The 20,868-nt window shown below is 39.6% G+C and overlaps 2 protein-coding genes across 5 annotated transcripts in view; one reads left to right on the forward strand and one right to left on the reverse strand.

The window, feature by feature from the left end:
• Window positions 1–4,151: 4,151 nt before the first annotated feature.
• On the reverse strand, window positions 4,152–6,342 carry LOC109522145 (ethylmalonyl-CoA decarboxylase-like). Of its 4 annotated transcripts, none has more exons than XM_019880452.1 (5): window positions 6,189–6,342; window positions 5,791–5,963; window positions 5,239–5,381; window positions 4,875–4,927; window positions 4,152–4,785 (listed from the first exon to the last, which is right to left on the reverse strand). In XM_019880452.1, the coding sequence occupies exons 1-5, from the start codon at window positions 6,251–6,253 to the stop codon at window positions 4,596–4,598; spliced, it is 624 nt and encodes a 207-aa protein (XP_019736011.1). In that variant the 5' UTR covers window positions 6,254–6,342; the 3' UTR covers window positions 4,152–4,595. The 4 variants fall into 4 exon arrangements, with proteins under 4 accessions (XP_019736011.1, XP_019736014.1, XP_019736012.1 ...); XM_019880454.1 differs by having other exon boundaries at window positions 4,711–4,790; window positions 6,189–6,337; XM_019880455.1 differs by having other exon boundaries at window positions 4,702–4,927; window positions 5,225–5,381; window positions 6,189–6,339.
• Window positions 6,343–8,767: 2,425 nt separating this feature from the next.
• itga7 (integrin, alpha 7) overlaps window positions 8,768–20,868 on the forward strand; it is a 30,829-nt gene continuing 18,728 nt past the window's right edge. Inside the window, exon 1 of the mRNA XM_019880486.1 lies at window positions 8,768–9,198. Within this exon, the coding sequence (XP_019736045.1) occupies window positions 9,005–9,198 (194 nt within the window). The 5' untranslated portion in view covers window positions 8,768–9,004. The remainder of the gene's footprint in view (window positions 9,199–20,868) is intronic.

Genomic DNA, 20,868 nt, shown 5'->3' on the forward strand with positions numbered 1-20,868 from the left:
AGCCACTCAACTAAGTGGAAATAATACAACGTAAAGAATACAGAGGATAATTTTGTTTACATATTTATGAAAATAAAATAACATAAATTATAAAATAACATAAAATACATAAAAGTAAATTTACTTTTCTGAGAATGTTTAGGCCAGCAGAGAAGGCCTTGCTGGCCCTCAGGGTCCGCCACTGGGTTTTCTTGTTCCCCACCGCCTGCCGACTCGAAATGCCTGCAATAATCTCAATTGACCACTAGAGCTCACTGTTCTTAAACTTTTAGCACACATAGGCTGCAAGATGCAAACGGATACAGGAAAGAGAGTCATTTAATAATGATGTCACACTCCCTTTTGTTTCCCAAAGTATAAATCATCAAGTCCTCAAGTCAACAGCAGAGGAGCACTCGGATGTTTATTTGGACTTGATCCACTTTTGTTGTCACATTTTGACAAGGTGACATCTTATGATTAACGTGCTACTTTTCCTCCCTCCTCGATATCCCAAAATGCACATCCAAGTGTGGGAAAACAGCTGCATTCAGCTCAGCCTCCTTCAGGGAAGTGTCGTTAAAGAGTCAGCATGGATGTACTTGGATTTAATCCCGTAGTACGAAGCACCACGCCCTCTTACAGACCCCCGCCTCAACCCCACACCTACCCCTTTTGGAGTCAATAAATCCATACAGTAATAGTGCTGACTATGGATGGGAAGGCTGGCTAAAACAGGAAAAATGACCCTGCCCATATGTGCTGCCTGTTTGAGGTCTAAAATAAGCTCTCTCCTTGAGATGATGCTCTGACTTCTAATGAGGCTTCACATCAGGATACTGCTATCATGCGCCATGTGGAGCAGGTCTTTCCTCACATCCAAGATTGCTCTGTTCTGTCCTGTGGCCTACTATAGCCTTTTTCATCAAAAAATGTGGTGTTACCTCCCAAGTCTCAATTCGACCTGTATTTCAAAGAGTAATCCACAACCGATAGCACTTTGTTGAAATCAAGAAGGTAATGGCACGATAATTGTTTGATTAAATATGTATTAATTAAATCGTATGTGCTTTTACTTACACTGTACATTGCTTACTTAGTGTATGTAAAAAACAAACATTAGTTATTTATGTTTACATTCAGGTATTTAATCTTTTTTTTGTAAGAACATGTAACACAGTACAGCCAATTTCCCATTCAATTTATCACTAGTAAATGTTGAAAGTAACATATTTGAGTTGAGTTTTTCTGTAAAAGAAAATATTAAACAGCATAATTTATTCATAAGGAATTGTTAACGTACACTAAAATTATTAAACTACAGAAAACTGAAGTACCTAATACATAAAATGTAGTACAATACATTGATAAATAATTGTTAAAATATCCATCCACTGATCCTCATGCTTATCAAGCGCTCACACTCCCAATCACACCTTGGGACACTCTAGAGTGTTTCATTAACCAGTTTTTGTAATGTGGGAGGAAACCGGAGTACCCGGAGAAAACCCACGCAGGGACGGGGGAGGACATGTAAACTCCACATAGGAAGGCCGCAGCCTGGAATCGAACCCCTGACCTCTGCACTGTGAGGCGGACATGCTAACTGTGCTCTTCGTGCCACTCATTATTAAAATGCAACAAAATAATTTAATCATACATTTGTTTTAATTATGTAAATTGTTAAAATACCCTAAAAGTAATCATATTTAATTGAATCAAATGATTTTTCTTCTTAATTTAATTGTACATTTCAATTTTAAAATATTAAATATGTACTATGTGTAATGTGAATTTTTATACTATATATATATATATATATATACTGTATATACAATTCCATTAAAAAAAAAAGCATATATTTTTCAAAATATCTATTATTTGGAAAATAAATAAATAAATGAGCATTACGAAAGCTGTTTTCATGACCACAGAACGGCATTAGTTTTTTTGACATTCCAGATCAGAGACGTAGCAGTGACAGCAAAAGAGGGTAAAATATATGATCATAACCATAGAACAGTCTGCCTGTGGTGTGGCGATCAATACAAGATGACGAAAGGGACAAATAGTCACCGTCACATAAAAAGCAGAAGACTGGAATGTGATGAACATCTCTTTCCAAGCATGGCGTCTGACTCCTTCACATTTTTTGCTGAGTACACAACTTTTTGGGGATGCATGAAGTCAACAATTAATCCTCCCTCTCTTTGCTCCCCCTCTACACTCAGTGAAGGTGAGAACCTAACTAAAGTACAAATTTTAATTTACTATAACATAGTTGGGAAAGTTAAAAATGTCCTTTAAAACACCATCTGGATTGTTGGAAAAAATGTTTTATGCGGGCCACAGCGCATCTCACAAGCGTGGTTTGTGTGGGAGCAAACTCCCAAGTGGATTCATTGGTTCTCGCTCTCCAAGTCGTCTTACACGGAATTTTCCCACACAGTCTGAAAGGGGATTTTTTTTTAATTCAATTCAACTTTTTTTTACATTTTAGAATAAGATATACACCCACCCCACCAGTAAAAAAAATAGAAATAGAATGATTACAGAAAAATACAACAGTACAGTTTGATTTTTTTGAAGCCTCCTACGGGCTATCACTCTGTTTTCGTCTCATCGAACAGCGCAAAGTGTGAAGGTAACTTGCGACGAGCACGTTAATCCTCTTCTAATATGTCACAAATGTGACTGTTTATTGCATGCAACAGTTGAGGTGACAGCTGCACACAGGTGGTCCACAACTGCAGCTGACAACACACGGCTGGCATGTAAACTCGTTTCAAAAGTCAACAACGTGTGGATAGACCTTTCCCACCGTTTTGTCTTCTCACAGGAACTGCAAAACGTCCAACTTTTTGTGGCTCATTGTGGACTCTCTAATCTAGTCCAGATTGTCCCTCCATCGTATGTGCGTGTGCGTGGATGCGTGCGCGCTACTTCCTGTTCACCGTTTCTTAGTTACTGGACAGTATAAACATAGATATTTTTTTGACTGATGGGTGGGACATTCCAGTTAATTTTGGATAGAATCCACCAACTGATTATGTGAAGGAATTATCTCAATTAAAACAAAATCCCAATCTTGTTTCATGGTGTGTATGCTGCGTCAGAATGATACAGATTATTTAATTGCCAGCAGTTTTCGTGTATCCTTTTTCTGTTTTGTTTGTTTTGTTCCTGGATCATTTTGGAATCGAATGTTGAACAAACTTAAAACACAAATAATTCTCACATCTATCATAGGCTGATATCGGTTCCATCTTAACTGTTAGCCTAGAGTGAATAAGTGGCATGGAAAATGGATGAATCGGAAAAAAATTAAATGTAAGTGCTTTCAAGTTTCGTATTTTATTTCATTCTATATTTAATTATTCTTTTACGAAAGAAATCTGTTACCTTGATACGCTAACAATAAAACATTCTTTTTAAAGTCGATTACATTACAGATGAATGTTAATTAAATCAAAAACAGTTTGATTTATTGGCATTATATTTATTTATTTGGTTACGGTATGTTTTTATAAAGTCTAATATTATATAGTGCTATTTTTCTCATGAGTGTGCTATTTTTCTTGTGAAATTTCTCACTCATTTTAATGTGCATGGTCCTGGAATAAATCTCAAAGGCAGGCGCCACAATACAGTCTAAAGCCCAGCCGTGATCAAGCATGGAACTACAATTAAAAATATCATCATCGCAATGAAGAAGAAAAACATGAAACACTGCTGACCTACAGGTACTATTACAAAAAATATGACGAAGAAATGTTTGACATTTCAATTAAAAACAAACAAATTAAAATAAGTTTTAAAACGCCTCAAGTACACATACATTTCCCGACAGTCCAACTGCGTCTTTCCATGCATTTCAATGAGTGGCATCTAAAAACTGAAGTCTTTCGGACTGTGTGAACCCAGCAGATAAATAAAACTGTCTGGTGTATTTTTATATATTTATTTTTTCCTCACCCACTCTGTCTCTATTCAATAGCTCCCAAGTACCTTGACAACCTTGCCTGGTATTTTGGCAGCGGTCCTTTGAGTGTTGCTGTCAGCTGAGAACGTGCGTGTGTGTTCGCGCGTGTGTGTGTGTGTGTGTGTGTGTGTGTGTGTGTGTGTGTGTGTGTGTGCTGAAAAACAAGTATTAGACACAAATGATTTTATGAGCAAGATTGGGTTATCCTGTTTGATGAAAAGGTACACAAAATTCAAGCATATCTCCTCTTTCAATCCAGGTTCGCAAGAGCCCAAGCATACAGTAAGTCTCGGAAAGACTTATCTTGTGAGCAGTGTGTTTCAGGGTTATTGTTCCTCCCAAAACTGCTTGGCAAACAGTTGAAGCTGACAGTTGAAAGTAACCATGCCAAATAGAGGGACAACTGCTTGTGTTGAGCGTTTTTCTAACGTGTCATTTACCACAATAAAATCACAAGGAGAGGAGTTAACGATTAGAATGTACTTAGCATGTAAGCTAACTAATAGTCCAACTTCTTTTTCTTTGTATTTTCCAGTCTTCTGTGGCACGACCCTCAGTTGGTGTAAGACACTCGCAATCGGGATATTTCGCGTGCGTGTGTGTGTGTTGTGCTGTGTTAGACGCCTCGAGTACATCACATACTTTGACGAGGAGGAAGCAACCATTTAACACTGTTTTTCCTTGTCATGTGTGGGGTCCCTAATATTTTAAAAAATGATGGTTCAAAATTGGTGTGTGTGTACCTGAAATCACAGGCAGTGGTAAGTTCTGCGCCTCCACCCAGAGCTCTCCCTTCCACAAGGGCAACGGAGATCAGAGGCAGCCTGCACTGGGAACATCACATAGAGTATTGTGCTCCAAGTACATAAAACCGCATAAGATTTAATGATGCGGCATAAAAATGGCCCCTTGCCTGAGTAGTCTTGTCAGAACATTCTGCATAAACATACACATCTCCATGCCATCCTACAAGACAAAAGCAACATCACTTCAGGAGACAATAATTTACATTCACAATCAAATAACTAGTGGGAGTTTATCAAGAGCCCCTGTTACACAGTAGCAAACTATTTCCACATGAAAAGCAATACAGGTAATCTATTCTGGATGACCAAGCAGCTGAATAGGACACGTAAAAAATTTTACAAACAAAAATAAAAATGAATACGTGTTCAGAATAATTTTTCACACTTCCAAAAATTTGCTGACTTTGATCGCAAGAGAAGTACTCTGCTTAAGGGTGTATGCTTCAGAGCTGCAAACTTTTAGAGTCATACTTGGGGTTTGGATAATTGTTTGAAAGCATTGAGGTCCAATCCGGAACAGAACGTTCCCGCAGCACCCTGGAGTATGAGGCCTTTTCCATCGGCCCACTCTTCCAGGAGGCTCACCTTTTCCTCCAACTGCACCATCATGGTACCTGGGATAGAACAGCACAATTCCCAACCATTACTGAACTAAGGAACACATTTTACATTCGAAAAATCTCATGACACACCACCAAACCTATTTGTCAAAAAGAAAAAAAAGGTAGATCCGCCGGTTTTAATGGTGTCATTTCTCAACTTAACTGAAAGAGCATTTAATCGTCTCTGCCTGTCACTATACGCTGCTGGCATGAATAGATGAATAGAGATTTGTAATTCATGATTTTGGACCAATGAAATGAAATGCGATACTTTCCCACAGCATACCAGTTGATCACTTATGGCACACTAATGTGCCAATGGCAGACTAGGTGGGATTTTCTAGTTTACATGTACGGTAATAGCAAAGAGAAAAGACATGTACAGAGAGTATATCCGGAGTGTTTTTTCATCAAACTTAACCGGTAAAGGCATTCATGTGGGATGGGTTGTTGATTTTGAGGACAGCAATGCCAGACTCCTGTTTGGAAAGATCAATGGAACCTCCAGGGAAGCCCAGCAGCTTGGCCTTTGTTTCCTCCTGGTCAAAATCCATCTCGGTGTAAACTCTGCCACCCATCTGTCTCTGCCACATCCTTGAGAATATATGGCATGTTAAGTCACATTAAACCAATATGCAGATATTTGTCTTCTGCATGGAATAACAAATGTCAATTGAAGACCACTCTGACAATGTCAAATTGAGCATCACTATTTTTGTCAAGGCATTTTTTTGTTGTTGTAATTGCATCTCATTGACTTGACATTGAAGCTTTTGACATTAGAGTGTATTCGACAGAAAAAAAAGTCTCTAAGGATACCTGGCCCAGCTGCCACACACATGGCTCTCCCTCAGGAAATGACGCCTCACTGCATGGATAACCATGATCCTTCAGCATGGACATGAAGCAAAGGCATAATGTTTACATTTACATTGATGGATTTGGCCAAACGACCATGAAAAACAACAATTTCGTTGCTCTCTCTCTCTCTCTCTCTCTATATATATATATATATATATATACTGTATATACAATTCCATTAAAAAAAAAAGCATATATTTTTCAAAATATCTATTATTTGGAAAATAAATAAATAAATGAGCATTACGAAAGCTGTTTTCATGACCACAGAACGGCATTAGTTTTTTTGACATTCCAGATCAGAGACGTAGCAGTGACAGCAAAAGAGGGTAAAATATATGATCATAACCATAGAACAGTCTGCCTGTGGTGTGGCGATCAATACAAGATGACGAAAGGGACAAATAGTCACCGTCACATAAAAAGCAGAAGACTGGAATGTGATGAACATCTCTTTCCAAGCATGGCGTCTGACTCCTTCACATTTTTTGCTGAGTACACAACTTTTTGGGGATGCATGAAGTCAACAATTAATCCTCCCTCTCTTTGCTCCCCCTCTACACTCAGTGAAGGTGAGAACCTAACTAAAGTACAAATTTTAATTTACTATAACATAGTTGGGAAAGTTAAAAATGTCCTTTAAAACACCATCTGGATTGTTGGAAAAAATGTTTTATGCGGGCCACAGCGCATCTCACAAGCGTGGTTTGTGTGGGAGCAAACTCCCAAGTGGATTCATTGGTTCTCGCTCTCCAAGTCGTCTTACACGGAATTTTCCCACACAGTCTGAAAGGGGATTTTTTTTTAATTCAATTCAACTTTTTTTTACATTTTAGAATAAGATATACACCCACCCCACCAGTAAAAAAAATAGAAATAGAATGATTACAGAAAAATACAACAGTACAGTTTGATTTTTTTGAAGCCTCCTACGGGCTATCACTCTGTTTTCGTCTCATCGAACAGCGCAAAGTGTGAAGGTAACTTGCGACGAGCACGTTAATCCTCTTCTAATATGTCACAAATGTGACTGTTTATTGCATGCAACAGTTGAGGTGACAGCTGCACACAGGTGGTCCACAACTGCAGCTGACAACACACGGCTGGCATGTAAACTCGTTTCAAAAGTCAACAACGTGTGGATAGACCTTTCCCACCGTTTTGTCTTCTCACAGGAACTGCAAAACGTCCAACTTTTTGTGGCTCATTGTGGACTCTCTAATCTAGTCCAGATTGTCCCTCCATCGTATGTGCGTGTGCGTGGATGCGTGCGCGCTACTTCCTGTTCACCGTTTCTTAGTTACTGGACAGTATAAACATAGATATTTTTTTGACTGATGGGTGGGACATTCCAGTTAATTTTGGATAGAATCCACCAACTGATTATGTGAAGGAATTATCTCAATTAAAACAAAATCCCAATCTTGTTTCATGGTGTGTATGCTGCGTCAGAATGATACAGATTATTTAATTGCCAGCAGTTTTCGTGTATCCTTTTTCTGTTTTGTTTGTTTTGTTCCTGGATCATTTTGGAATCGAATGTTGAACAAACTTAAAACACAAATAATTCTCACATCTATCATAGGCTGATATCGGTTCCATCTTAACTGTTAGCCTAGAGTGAATAAGTGGCATGGAAAATGGATGAATCGGAAAAAAATTAAATGTAAGTGCTTTCAAGTTTCGTATTTTATTTCATTCTATATTTAATTATTCTTTTACGAAAGAAATCTGTTACCTTGATACGCTAACAATAAAACATTCTTTTTAAAGTCGATTACATTACAGATGAATGTTAATTAAATCAAAAACAGTTTGATTTATTGGCATTATATTTATTTATTTGGTTACGGTATGTTTTTATAAAGTCTAATATTATATAGTGCTATTTTTCTCATGAGTGTGCTATTTTTCTTGTGAAATTTCTCACTCATTTTAATGTGCATGGTCCTGGAATAAATCTCAAAGGCAGGCGCCACAATACAGTCTAAAGCCCAGCCGTGATCAAGCATGGAACTACAATTAAAAATATCATCATCGCAATGAAGAAGAAAAACATGAAACACTGCTGACCTACAGGTACTATTACAAAAAATATGACGAAGAAATGTTTGACATTTCAATTAAAAACAAACAAATTAAAATAAGTTTTAAAACGCCTCAAGTACACATACATTTCCCGACAGTCCAACTGCGTCTTTCCATGCATTTCAATGAGTGGCATCTAAAAACTGAAGTCTTTCGGACTGTGTGAACCCAGCAGATAAATAAAACTGTCTGGTGTATTTTTATATATTTATTTTTTCCTCACCCACTCTGTCTCTATTCAATAGCTCCCAAGTACCTTGACAACCTTGCCTGGTATTTTGGCAGCGGTCCTTTGAGTGTTGCTGTCAGCTGAGAACGTGCGTGTGTGTTCGCGCGTGTGTGTGTGTGTGTGTGTGTGTGTGTGTGTGTGTGTGTGTGTGTGTGTGTGTGTGTGTGTGTGTGTGTGTGTAAGGATGGAGGGGGGAGGAGTGAGTGGGGCTATTCAAGGCACTTGTCCTCCCTCGTCTCCCCCGGGTGCACAGAGGAGCAGGAGAGGGGAGGAGGCGCGGACTGCACACTTGCACTCTGGTAGCCAACGGGAGCACATTGAGCCCAGGCTGCCACCCCCCCCGCTTCACAGACTGCACCAAAAAGCCACAACAAGAGGATTTCCCGCCGCAAGAGCAGGATTTCCTCCTCGGAATCACTTGGAGATCTTCTTCGAATTCTGCTTTTGAAGCTTCAGCATGGCAGAAGCGGCCCTGGGTGGACACCTGAGGGCCAGGATGGGTCTCCTGTGGGCTCTGCTGACTCTCCTCAACCACGTGGGGGCTTTCAACCTGGATACTACTCACACGCTGCACAAGCTGGGGGACCGCGGGACCTTTTTTGGTTTCTCTCTCGCGCTACATCAGCAGCTCACCCCAGAACCTCAGAGCTGGTGAGTTTGCAACTTCTGTGTGCACCTGTTCCAATCCTGTAGGGAAACATTTTGCCTCTTCCCTTTCACCAGTTATCACAAAAAGTGTTTTACATAGTTAAAATACAGTCGCAAACATCCATCAAGCCATCTATTTTCCAATCCGTGGATCCTCACAAGGGTCACATGCGTTTTGCAGCCTAATCCCAGCTGTCTTCAGGCAATAGGCGGGGTACACTCTGAACTGGTTGCCAGCCAATCGCAGGGCACACATAGAGAACAACCATCCGCGCTCACGATCACATCTAGGGACAATTTAGAGAGTTCCATTGCTTTAGAGTGCTAACCAGTCGACCGCCGGGCCGCCCCATTCACAAACATTATACATTTAATCTATAAAAGCACATTGGACCCTTGAAATTTGAGTGACACGAGTTTCATGAGATATTCACCATCTTGTGGCTGCTTGTTTATTTTTCGTTTTTTGCTTTGACTTGCGGAAAAAAAAGAACCCAACTGAATTCAGCACATTTCCTGATAGTGAACAAAAAGATAATTAATGCCACTCCTAGTTAAACTTGCTGTCAAACTAAACATCAAATGAAGAGAAATACATGCTGTGTGCTCGACTGGGTCTTAGGGATTGACCGAAGTTGATTTTTTTTTAGGCTGATACTAATTGGCTGAGTAAAATGCTTATAACTGATGAATGGTGTGATTAATTAAAAAAAATATATCATAAATAAAATGACTTATTTTTTTGGTGCCAGCAATAAAGATATGAATTACAGGCAAAACATTTGACTGAATACTTTGTCATTCAGCATTTGTTCAACTTTAGAGCAGAAAGAAACATTGGCAAAAAATGGCCAATGTTTTTCAGATTTTTTTGGGAGGTGGGTGGAATGTTTACATGTGATTATCTTTATCTTCTGGTTTCATGTGTTCACATGCAAAAAAAAAAAGGCAAAAAAATCTTCATCTTTCTGCCAATTTTAAATAAAATAAAAAACTTTTAAAATTTAAAAAAATAAAATAATATTGGCAGATTAAATAGGCTGGCCGATTAATCAGTCAGGCCTCACTTGGTAGAGCAGACCAGTGTTTCCCAATGTTTAATTAAGCCATGGAAAAATATTTTACATTAAAAAAAAACAACAAAAAAAAACAAAGGTATGTACTGTATATGACTTAAGATGATCTTATCTCACGTTACTCACACATTAATCGAAGAAAACCATAAAGCTATCATTCTGACGTATGCATGGCAACAGGTGGTTATGCAGTTTGTGTCACTATATGTCTCTGGCATAGATGAATCAACACGGATGCATTACTTGGAGTAAATCAATAATTTTCAGAACAATGAAGTGAAACTGGATAGTTTACCAGGTAGTGCGCAGTAATTGGGAATCACTGTGCAGTGGACCCCTGTTATTCACAAGGGCTAGGCACACCCATTATAAAAGCATTGTATATTACCCTCAAAAAGTAGTTGTGAAAAATCTGATCAACCATCATGAAGCATTTTCCAAAGGGGTCTACTGTACTCGAAAGAGGGATATTGTTTAAGAGCCAAATTTGTGAGTTCGGGCGGATCTTGGCAGCCAAGTTTGATTACTCTCCATGGAATGTAGAACTCTCGCCACTTGGCCCCAAAAACTTAAATATTCACCAACACTCTGTTTCTGGGGAGATTCGTACATCGTGTTGCATACTTTCTTGCTGCAACACCAAGTGGAGAATAAAAATTCTGCCACTGGGATTGGTGTTGTCGCATCGTTGTGCCCAACGATTGTCGGGATACCCGTAATTCAAACGGGTGCATGACTTGAATGTACGCTGTGCATTCAGCTAATGGAGTGAACGGGAAGTCAAGGGCGGGTGGGAGCATGTGATGAATCAGCAGACGTTGGAGATCGTTTCATTAAACACGTCTTTCAGGTTATTGATTGTCATCAGTATTCCTCCATCCAAGAATTGACGTATACTTTCTCTAAAATCAGGCCCTCACTCCACTCCAGCTGTTTGTACAATCTCATCCTGTGGTCTTTTTTTTCACTTTAAAAGCGCTGCCAAGCAGCAACTGAGTGGGATTTATGCGCATATCTGCAAAGAAATGGTTATGACAAGCTATTAAGTGCTGTATTGATTTGAAGTATGCAGATCCTGACAGCACCCATTTATGTGCTCTTCCTTCTTTTTGATTCGAGAGGAGGGAGTTACACAACCAGCATGCACTGTCATGCAAAAACAAACAAAACAAAAGGTGACAGTCATGGCTAACAGCAATTCTTCTCTTATTGAAGCATCATGAAGGGAAACAAAAAAATGTTAGACTCCCGCCTATCATCCGATGTGAAATTTGACACTTGATTGACATACAGAGCAGTCAGTCTTACGTCTGTTGCATGTCACCGTGTATATGTATGGGATCATGCAGTGATGCAAGGTACATCAACATATACCGCACGTATTAGGAATTTTAAATGTAATTAAAATAAATAAATAAATAAATAAATAGTTAATTTGGACTTGATCATTTTATAAGTAGCTCACATGCTGAAAAAGTGTGGGCGCATGTGGTCCAGCGAATTTATCTGAACAAATAAAGGCCTCTCTACAGTAGACAGCGCCACGCTAATAAAAGTATTCCTCCGTTTTTAACTGGCAACTGCCCGCTTTAGCCGCACCGCAGTCACGCTGTCGCCTGCTCAGACCAACGCTGTGACATCAGCTGCAAAGCCACGGTGTAAAAAGTAATTCTGTACCTATACCGTGCAGCAGCATGGCTCTGTTTTATTTAAAAAGTGACTTGAGCCAAAAGTGTCAGATTGCTGCGCTGAGGAGAGACCTGAAGATAGTCAAGAAAGCGATGGCATGGATGGTGTGAAAATGCGGGTGCTCATAACATCACTCCATCGCTATGTATGGACGACTGGCTGATATTTTCAGCTAAATATTGTTGGATGGCAATGCTCGACTACATGTTTACTCTCAACGGCCACAATATTTGGTACACAATTGAATGGATCCAATTCTATTTACCTGGAGTGGAATATTGTTACAATAATAGATATAAAAACAATAACAAAAAGTTAGCATTAGAAATTATTGTTCTGTTTAACCCCAAAAAATAAATCAGTACCTTAATTAATTAATCAGCAATTTTATTTTTTACTTTGCCCGTATCAACCTCAATTTCAGCTACCGCTGTGAGTTTTACTTTCTTTAACATGGTGTAGATAAAAGCACTTTGTAAGTGCCATTTACCATTTCAGCGCCGTTTACGGCATTTTAAAATTTGTCTTTATTTATTTCTTTTTTTTTTATCATAGTTGGTGGACAATAGTCTCGGCCAATTCTGGTGTGATCATTTAGCTGTGAAAGTGAAAACAAACAAGCAAACAAACAAAAACATTAACTTATGGCCAACAGATTGTAGCGCTAGATATGGAAATGCAACTATTCTAATCAGCTTGTGGTTGATCATAGTATTTGTCAAATAATATACAACACAGAGCGTCACAAAAGCGACAAAAGATGATGGAGATCATTTGAATTTCGAATCAGAAGTGAGGATGTATTGTATGTACATTCATACACACATGCACACACATACATAGGCAAACACACACGCACGCTACTAATTACTACTACGACTAAATAACGTCCAAATATATTAAAAGTGTTACGTGGTTTATTTTGTGGAGAAGAGAGCATACACCATTTTTGTTCGAAAGGTCAAGTTTGAGACTTCCTACTAAGTTTTGGTGGTGGAATCGCCAAATCCTTGTGTAATGATTAGAGTAAAACAAGAATTCCTAAACTGTGAATACAGTTAAAAGTACATTAAAAATGTAATGGAGGGATGCTATAATAACACGCACATTTACATTGTTCCCCCCCCCCCCCTACTTAGTGTGTAAACATAAAAATGTTTGCATGATTAAAATGAAATGTTGGGTTAGTAGGCACCTTTCGGAAACTTTTTCCAACATTCAAATGCCGCACTCATTTGAATGTTGGAAAAAGTTTACGAAAGGTGCAATATCTCAAAACAGAATGGCCTAAAAGTAAACATATCAAAGGTACATGCCGCATTATGGGTCCATTTCCCAGAAATGAAGATATCAGTATCACAACCTCAGCATCAGCTGAATAGATTTGATCCTGAAAGCAACCTTTATTATTCATCAAACAAATGTAGGGAAACTGACTCTCCTGTATGAATAATACATTTCCATTAAGCGGTTCAGATGACGCGTTCTAAAATGTGCCATGATGAGACATCTTGCCCCAAAGTGCTGTAATCAGATGCTACAGTGACGCATCTGTTCTTTGAATGCGGCAGAGCTTTTTGTGTGCGACTCTTGCCTGAGGTCACACTGCCCTGCATTGCAATTGCTGATTGTGATATGATGATAACTCCTTTGAAGTTCCAGACAATTCATTAGATTCACATGATCCAATACAACCCGAAACATTCTGACAGATCATTGCTGTTGCACTCCAGACTTGCACATAGCACGAATGAGCATTGAAAAGTCAGTGTCACATAGCAAGATTTTTTTTCACCAAAGATCCCAGCACCTACTTGGCCCTGATGTAAGCAGTGAGTAACACAAAGTTATTAAAAACTTACTACCTCACAGAAAACCAACCAATCCTTTATTAGACGCACTGTATTTCCTGAAATAGTGGCAGTCCCTTGAATATATCCTGTACCCCAATGAAGAAAAAAAGTCTGGAAAACACAGAACCCCTAGAGTAGGCGTTCGTGCAAATATCCTTATAAAACTGCAAATCCTAAGCATCAAATGCTGTGCCCTCACGTGTACACACCCCGTCACTGGTGAAGTGTAAATCAGGTGGTCTTAGTTTCCGTGCAGACGTTAGCATCATTAATTGGAGGCACAAAGACGGTTTGTAAAAATCAAAGCAGCTTTGTGAAAGACGGCCATCAGCAGAAGGCATCTTGAAGCCCACGCTGATGCCCAGCTTCTTGCGGTTGGTGCAGTGAGCTACTGTAGTGTCTTTGTGTCACGCCACACACAATCTCCTCAGTGTGCGCACAAGCACTTGCTTCTGTTACTTGGACTTGGACGCGGAGGGCTGCTGGCATCTCAGAGCAGTTTGACAATCTGCTGCTGCCGCCGCTACTGTCGTACAGACGACGGGGGCATTTGAGTGGGAGTTATGTGTGCAACTGCTATTTATACTGAAATGACAAGTGCTTCCACTAATAGTTGAGCACATGGGGAAGACAGGAAACTCCCCGTGTTCAAGCCCCCAGCTGTCACTCACAACAGCAAATTCAACATCGGACTTTGTCCGATTTTCAACACGACCTGTATTGAGAGTCTCATTTTAACACTTGAGCAATGAGGACAACAGTATACTGCATAATGCTTGTACTGTCATGTAATATTATTTGGTTAGCGGGTTGGTTGGGAACACACAAAAAAGCAAGATGTGGTTAGAAGGTGCCGATTAAAGAAATAGGAATAAAATTCATCTTCTTAAAAAATGAAAACAAAGATAAAGTAAAATATATTTGCAAATGAAGAACCGTATATCAAATTGAAAACATTTGTGAACAAAATAAAGATTAAAATACAGCCACTACAATAAACAAAACAAAAAATAAAAATAAATAAAGTTAAAGATATATTTAAAAATATTCAGATAAAAATAAAAAGTAATTTAAAGTAAAAATACTGATGATAACTTCAAATTTAAAATAAAAAGGGAAAATGAATGAAAAAAACAAAAGATCAAAATAATTACAAATATGAATATTTCAAATATACATATTTTAAAATAATGTCAATGCATATTTTAAAATACACATTCATAACTATTTAAACAGAAAATAAAAATTACAATATTTTAAAATGGAAAAAATATATAATTGAAAAAAAATGAAATCATAATTTAAAAAATGATAACATTTTAAAGCCCAGACTTGCCTCTCCCCAGCCACTTCATCTAGCTCTTCCTGAGGAATCCCGAGATCTTCCTAGGCCAGCCAGGAGACATTTGCCAGCGTAATTTGAGTATTCTCAGTGGCTTCCTCCCCATCGGACGTGCCCAGAAGCATCCAGGAGGCAATCCGACTCGCTAGATGCCTGAGCCACCTCATATGGCTCTTTCCAATGTGGAGGAGCAGTGGCTCGACTCTTCTCAACCTATCTCTCAGGGAGAGCCCGGGCACCCTGTGGAGGAAACTCATTTCAGCCGCTTGTATCGGTCATGAACCACAGCTTGTGACTATGCGTGAGGGTAGGGACGTACTGTAGATCATCCAGGAAAACGAGAGTAAATATAACTCCTTAAAATTAAAAATAAAGATTGAATAAATTAAAATTAATACATAAATAATTGATTCCATTTAAAGTAAAAATGGCGCATCGTCTGCAGAAACCGCATCCCATTCACACCTCCATGTACTTGGCGAAATCACGCAAACTCCTCAACGGAAGGCCCAAATCTCAGAACTTTGCGGCAGACATGCTTATCACGAAGCCACCAAACTGCCCTGTGTTTAACGTAATTGATGAAAGTCATGTAGCTCTAATGTTCCAACTGCAGTGGTGTGGCAATCTTGCTTTCATTTAATGCAATCAAGCACTTACACTCTATATGAAGCACTCACGTTTTACTGGTGTTATCCATCCATGTTGCCAAAGCATGTCGCCTTCTTGGTCGATGTGTTTGGCTCACTGCCACCACATCAGTTTATATGCTGGACCCAATCCAATGGAAGTGCTGCATCCTTTTTCCTGCCTCGGTGTTTAGTTGAAAGTCTAGCACGGGTGATGCAGTGTCTTTCTGCAGCTCACAAATCATCAGTGCTGTTTAGCCTATGCGGCCTTCAAAGACATCTATTGTGCTTCCTCTTTATCCTCTCAACCCTTTAGGTCATCTTTTGTATTCAAGGAAGTCATTTCCAACTCTAGGCATCATCCCGACGGATGACAGTGGTGTTATAAATTGTTGGCATATTGGAGAAAAATGACAGAAGGAATTAAAACTAAATTAACTTCTAAATTTAGTTGATTAGGCAATTATACATTTATATGGCGTCAGAGTCATGACTGAAGGAAACCATAACTACAATGTGGCCTGTGATTAGAATGAGTTTGACATCCCTTTAAATGTATGTCACAATGTCCCTGCACCATTCTGTCACGCACAAAACGGACTTGTTGATTTGCATCACAAAGGCACAATAAAAGAAGGCCCCTCACCTCTTTGCCTTCCTCCGTCATGGGTTAAGAATGGCCTCCCCTACTTTCTCCCCCATCGCCAAACTCAATTCATGATCTGTCTACAGTAACTCTTGTCATTAAATCTCCTGCAGCCCATTCACGTGAAAGCCTTGGCAGCGCATCCAAGTCCCCCGTTTTTCCCACTGCTTACCTACAAGGAGTAAGGATTTATTAGACTCTCACCATGAACAGTCTTCGCTGGCTGTCCATTTAGCAATCCGCCGGTCTGCCATGACCCGGACAAAAGCTCGGCGGGAAGCGTTGGTGCCAGGCCCGAAAGCTTTCAGGAATATTAGCCGAGTGAGAGCGGGGACAATGTGCACCGTCAGCAAGAAAAAACACAACTTCAGCCGCACTGAGAGCAGGAAAACACGGCATCCTTTCCACGTCGAGATCGTCGGTGACACGTTTGTTTTTAGTGTTTAATTATTCAAGTGTCATCAAGGTTGTTCGAGGAGAAAGCGAGAGGTCAACCCTGGCAGTAACGTGGGGGAGGGTTGAACACAAACAGGAGCCGTGGGGATGAATAAGCCATGACCGGCCTCACCTTTTGATTAAATGTGTGCGCGCACGTGTACGTGCTTTCGGTTGAATCAATCAGATGATAGCATCTCGATACAGTAGCTGTCACGGATCAACCAGGATATTAAACCATTTTATTTGACGGGTTTGTCTTGCAGTCCAACTAATAATAAAGGTTCCTTTTGGATTTGTTTTTTTTCTATTACTGTGGATCCATCACACAACAAAAGAAAAGAAAGTTAACCACAATTACTTTTTTTTTTTTAACAAAAAGTGATGTTGATCCAATATTAAGAGACATGTTTGTGTTAGCTTAAACAAAAGCTTTTCGTTCCATATCCATTCCATGATATCATTCACGATTGGTGTGTGCCTCTAACTTGGAGCATAAATTATAGTTAATAGGTGAAATTGTAGCTGTGTGGTTAGTACTAGTGGGTTAGCACGTCTGCTGACTCTTCTGAGGTTCGTAGGTTGAATCCCAGTACCGGTCTTCTGTGTGGATTTTGTAAATTCTCCCCATTTTCTCCAGGATACTCGAGCATCCACCCGCCATGTCAGATTGAACCAAGACTGAATTGTCCAGTTCTGAGTGTCAGTGTTTTCTTTTTCTCTTTGTCTTTAAGACTGGACACCAGTCAGGTGTGATCACCAGGGGATAGACTTCACCAGGCTCACAACCCTAAAGAAGACAAGCGTGTTGGAAATGAATGAAAAATATATAGATGGATAGCTGCCATCCATCGTAGGTCCAAGACGTGCCTACCAGTATATTTTACAGTCCCAGTAGGTAAACTTTTAAATGGATGGATCAATTGATTGATAAGGAGGAGAATGGCAATGGATCTTCCAGAACAGATGTGAAATGTTTCTAAAGGGCCAATTATTACCTCATCTATGCGTTGGAAATGGTCATTCACATGTTGATCAATAGCTGTAGGCCAGCTGGTGAGGGGTACGAGGCTCCTTCAAGATGTATGTGACGGGGTCACTTGTCTCATATCGTACCAAAAAAAAAAAAAGCAAGTGATTTTAGCATGGTTAGATGGCCAGCTGGTGAGGGGTAAGATGTATGTGACGGGGTCACTTGTCTCATATAGTACCAAAAAAAAAAAAAAAAAAGCAAGTGATTTTAGCATGGTTAGTATTGTAAAAATGAGTGAATGCAAAGTCAAATTTTTTTACTCTGAATTTTACAAAGACAGATTTTGAATACATTTTACTTGCATAGTATTAGTTTATGAAAATGAAGTCACTCAAGGATTGAGGAACGAATCTTCTACCGTCGGGTTAGGAGACAGCCACTCTACCATGTGAGCCACCCGCTCCCACTGCATGTACGTGTATTGTCTGTGTCAGGCGGAAGCTCTCAACTGGCTCTTCTAATTGCTATTCGGAGGCTCCTCTGGGATGTTTTTCAAACTTGTTCAGTTATTTCAGTTGAAGGTGGTGGATGTCCAGTTCTTTTTCTGTGGAAGCTATCCTCACCTATTCGCCTAAATAGTCTTAGATGCCCTAAAGATCCCACCAGAGCCATGTCTCATGGTAAAGTCATAATTGGTATCAAGGAAGTATCTTGAAGTGAAAACTGATGTTCACACCATATCATCTCCACATGATGGAAATGTAAGATGAGGCTCAGAGGTGAAAAGTTGTCTTCAAATCTTAACCACGTTTCCCAATGGTGCTGTAATCAATATCTGGATCATGAGACACATTTTCTGAGGGAATTTTGCAGTCGGCTAAACTTTTTTTTTCTTTTCTAAAACTTCATTTGAAACAAATCATTGTGTTGAATCACCTCCCCTGGCACTGAACCACAACGTCCCGAAGGGGTTTTCGCATGGACTGCCAGCTGTCTCTGTCACTCTCTTTCCCCACTTTTTTATGCATTAGCTATGCCCTCTTTCTTTGGCTCATGGTGGCACAAATCATGATTCACAGCACATCATTCTCAGCTGTTGCTTTCCGTGGCGAGATTTCCCCGAAAACGATCGTTTTAAAGACAGGCAGGTGGTCCGGATACTAAGCCCTCGTTTAGACAGTTAGGGTAGGTAGATTTTTGCTGTCAGCTATGCACACGGGTGGATAAAGATTCAGGCACATAGTAATGTCTGCGCGGCTGCCCATGTTGGCCTTTTGCAAATGTGTGTTTGTGCATCCAGATCAGAGGTCACAGTCTTAGCTCGGGACAATAAGAGGATGAGCCCCTGGCCCCCCTGCTGATTCTCCAAAGCTGCCTTCCAAAGTATGTTGTCCACCCAACATGTTAAGTGTGGGAGGAGAGATTAGGTGGTTCATCAATCTGAAATCGTGGAGAAAATGTTGAGTGTGCAACTAATGTTTCACAAAATTGGATGGTCGTCCATGGTCCAATCGTGGAATATTATGGTTGGAAAAGATATCGAAGAGTTTGTGCTGTTAGAAATAAGGTACCCATCCATCCATTTTCTGCCACTTATCCTCATCGCCAGTGGACTTTTAGTGAGAGACCTGTTTGCTACTTCACACCGATGGGCAGATGTGCTCAACACAGGCACCTCTGAGCCCCCCCTCATTATTATTGGACCCTGGGTTAAATGTTTCCAATATATATAACCAGTCCATTTGAGCAAAATCATAATTATAGGTACATTTACAGTATGTATGCAAAGGCAAGTGATGTTGAACTCTGTTGTGTGCAGAAATGTGACTCCTTGGACTGCACTGGGCGCGTTAGGGTTAGGGTCAATGAACAATGTGGCAAGCGCACGTTTCTGGTATGTTTTGCTGTTTCAGCCAGAAGTCTAATCTGTTGCTGTTTATGTTCTAAGAAAAAAACCCTTCATCTTCATATAGCTAATTGCTATTAGTGTCAGTTTTTGATAAGTGATTGACCGCTTGTTGTTGGCATATGTTTGGTCATAGTCTGGTCTTCATCGGTTTAACGCCAACTTAATTTAGGTGACAAATCTTGTTATCAGTGCACAGTGTTTGTCTTCCAGTCTGGTAAATGATAACAAAGCATTATTAGCAGCTGTTCAGTTGATACCTGTTGTACTGTTCGATAGCATACCAACAATGTGACTCACTATTAGAGGCTAAAGTGCGTGTGCCACACCAGATGTCACAAATGTTCTGTTTTATGCCACCTACTGTTGTGGATGTGCAATGACACTTTACTCTCGTACAGTAAAAAAATTGTGATTTTTTTTTTTATACAATTTTATATTTGGCATATGCATTCTCACAATTCAATTTTTTTGTTGAATAAATGATTACTGTTCTATAAATGGAAAATCATTCATGTTTGGACATAATTTTAATTGTGAAGTTTTATTTTAAACATGTTAAACAAAAAAACCTCCACCAATCAGCTTTTTCATATAAATGCCAACAACTACTAATGACTATGTAGCAAATACTGGTAGTTGTCGTATTATGAAAAATTATGAGAAATGTGATATTTGCTGTTATCCTGGCAACAAAAAAAAAAGAACACCTAACACTCTGTCAGTGAGCAGACAAAGGATATGGCCATTTTTGGTTCGTTTGACCTGTGCATGAACTACTTTCAGGCGAAATCAGTGAGCATTCAGCTTGTCTGCACAATTCCATAAGAAGTGGTACCTAGCGCAGGTATTTATGTAATCCCTTAGTGGATTAATTGTCATATGCTGAGTTTTCTGCTATGTAATGTGGACAGTTCATGTGGATTTTTTTAAACAAAACCCAACATCACACTCAACTGCCTGATATGATCTCAGGGTGTCATGACGGCAGTGTACAGTACAGTGTGGCCATGCTAACAATGTGTGCGGGGGTGTGGGGGGGCTAATTTTATTTATGTGACACCACTAATACACACACATGCATGCATATGGGCGCGCACACACACACACACACACACACACAC

This window comes from Hippocampus comes, unplaced genomic scaffold (assembly GCF_001891065.2).
Source record: "Hippocampus comes isolate QL1 unplaced genomic scaffold, H_comes_QL1_v1.1 scaffold68, whole genome shotgun sequence".
NCBI lineage: Eukaryota > Metazoa > Chordata > Actinopteri > Syngnathiformes > Syngnathidae > Hippocampus > Hippocampus comes.

Bases quoted from the DNA above. Each gene is read 5' to 3' on its own strand.
- LOC109522145 (XM_019880452.1), bottom strand. From the start codon at position 6,253: ATGGTTATCCATGCAGTGAGGCGTCATTTCCTGAGGGAGAGCCATGTG. The intron at 4,928-5,238 runs GTATGACTCTAA...TTTGTCTTGTAG, and splicing joins AACAATTATCCAAACCCCAA to GATGGCATGGAGATGTGTAT. The intron at 4,786-4,874 runs GCAAGGGGCCAT...TTCCCAGTGCAG, and splicing joins GTTCTGACAAGACTACTCAG to GCTGCCTCTGATCTCCGTTG.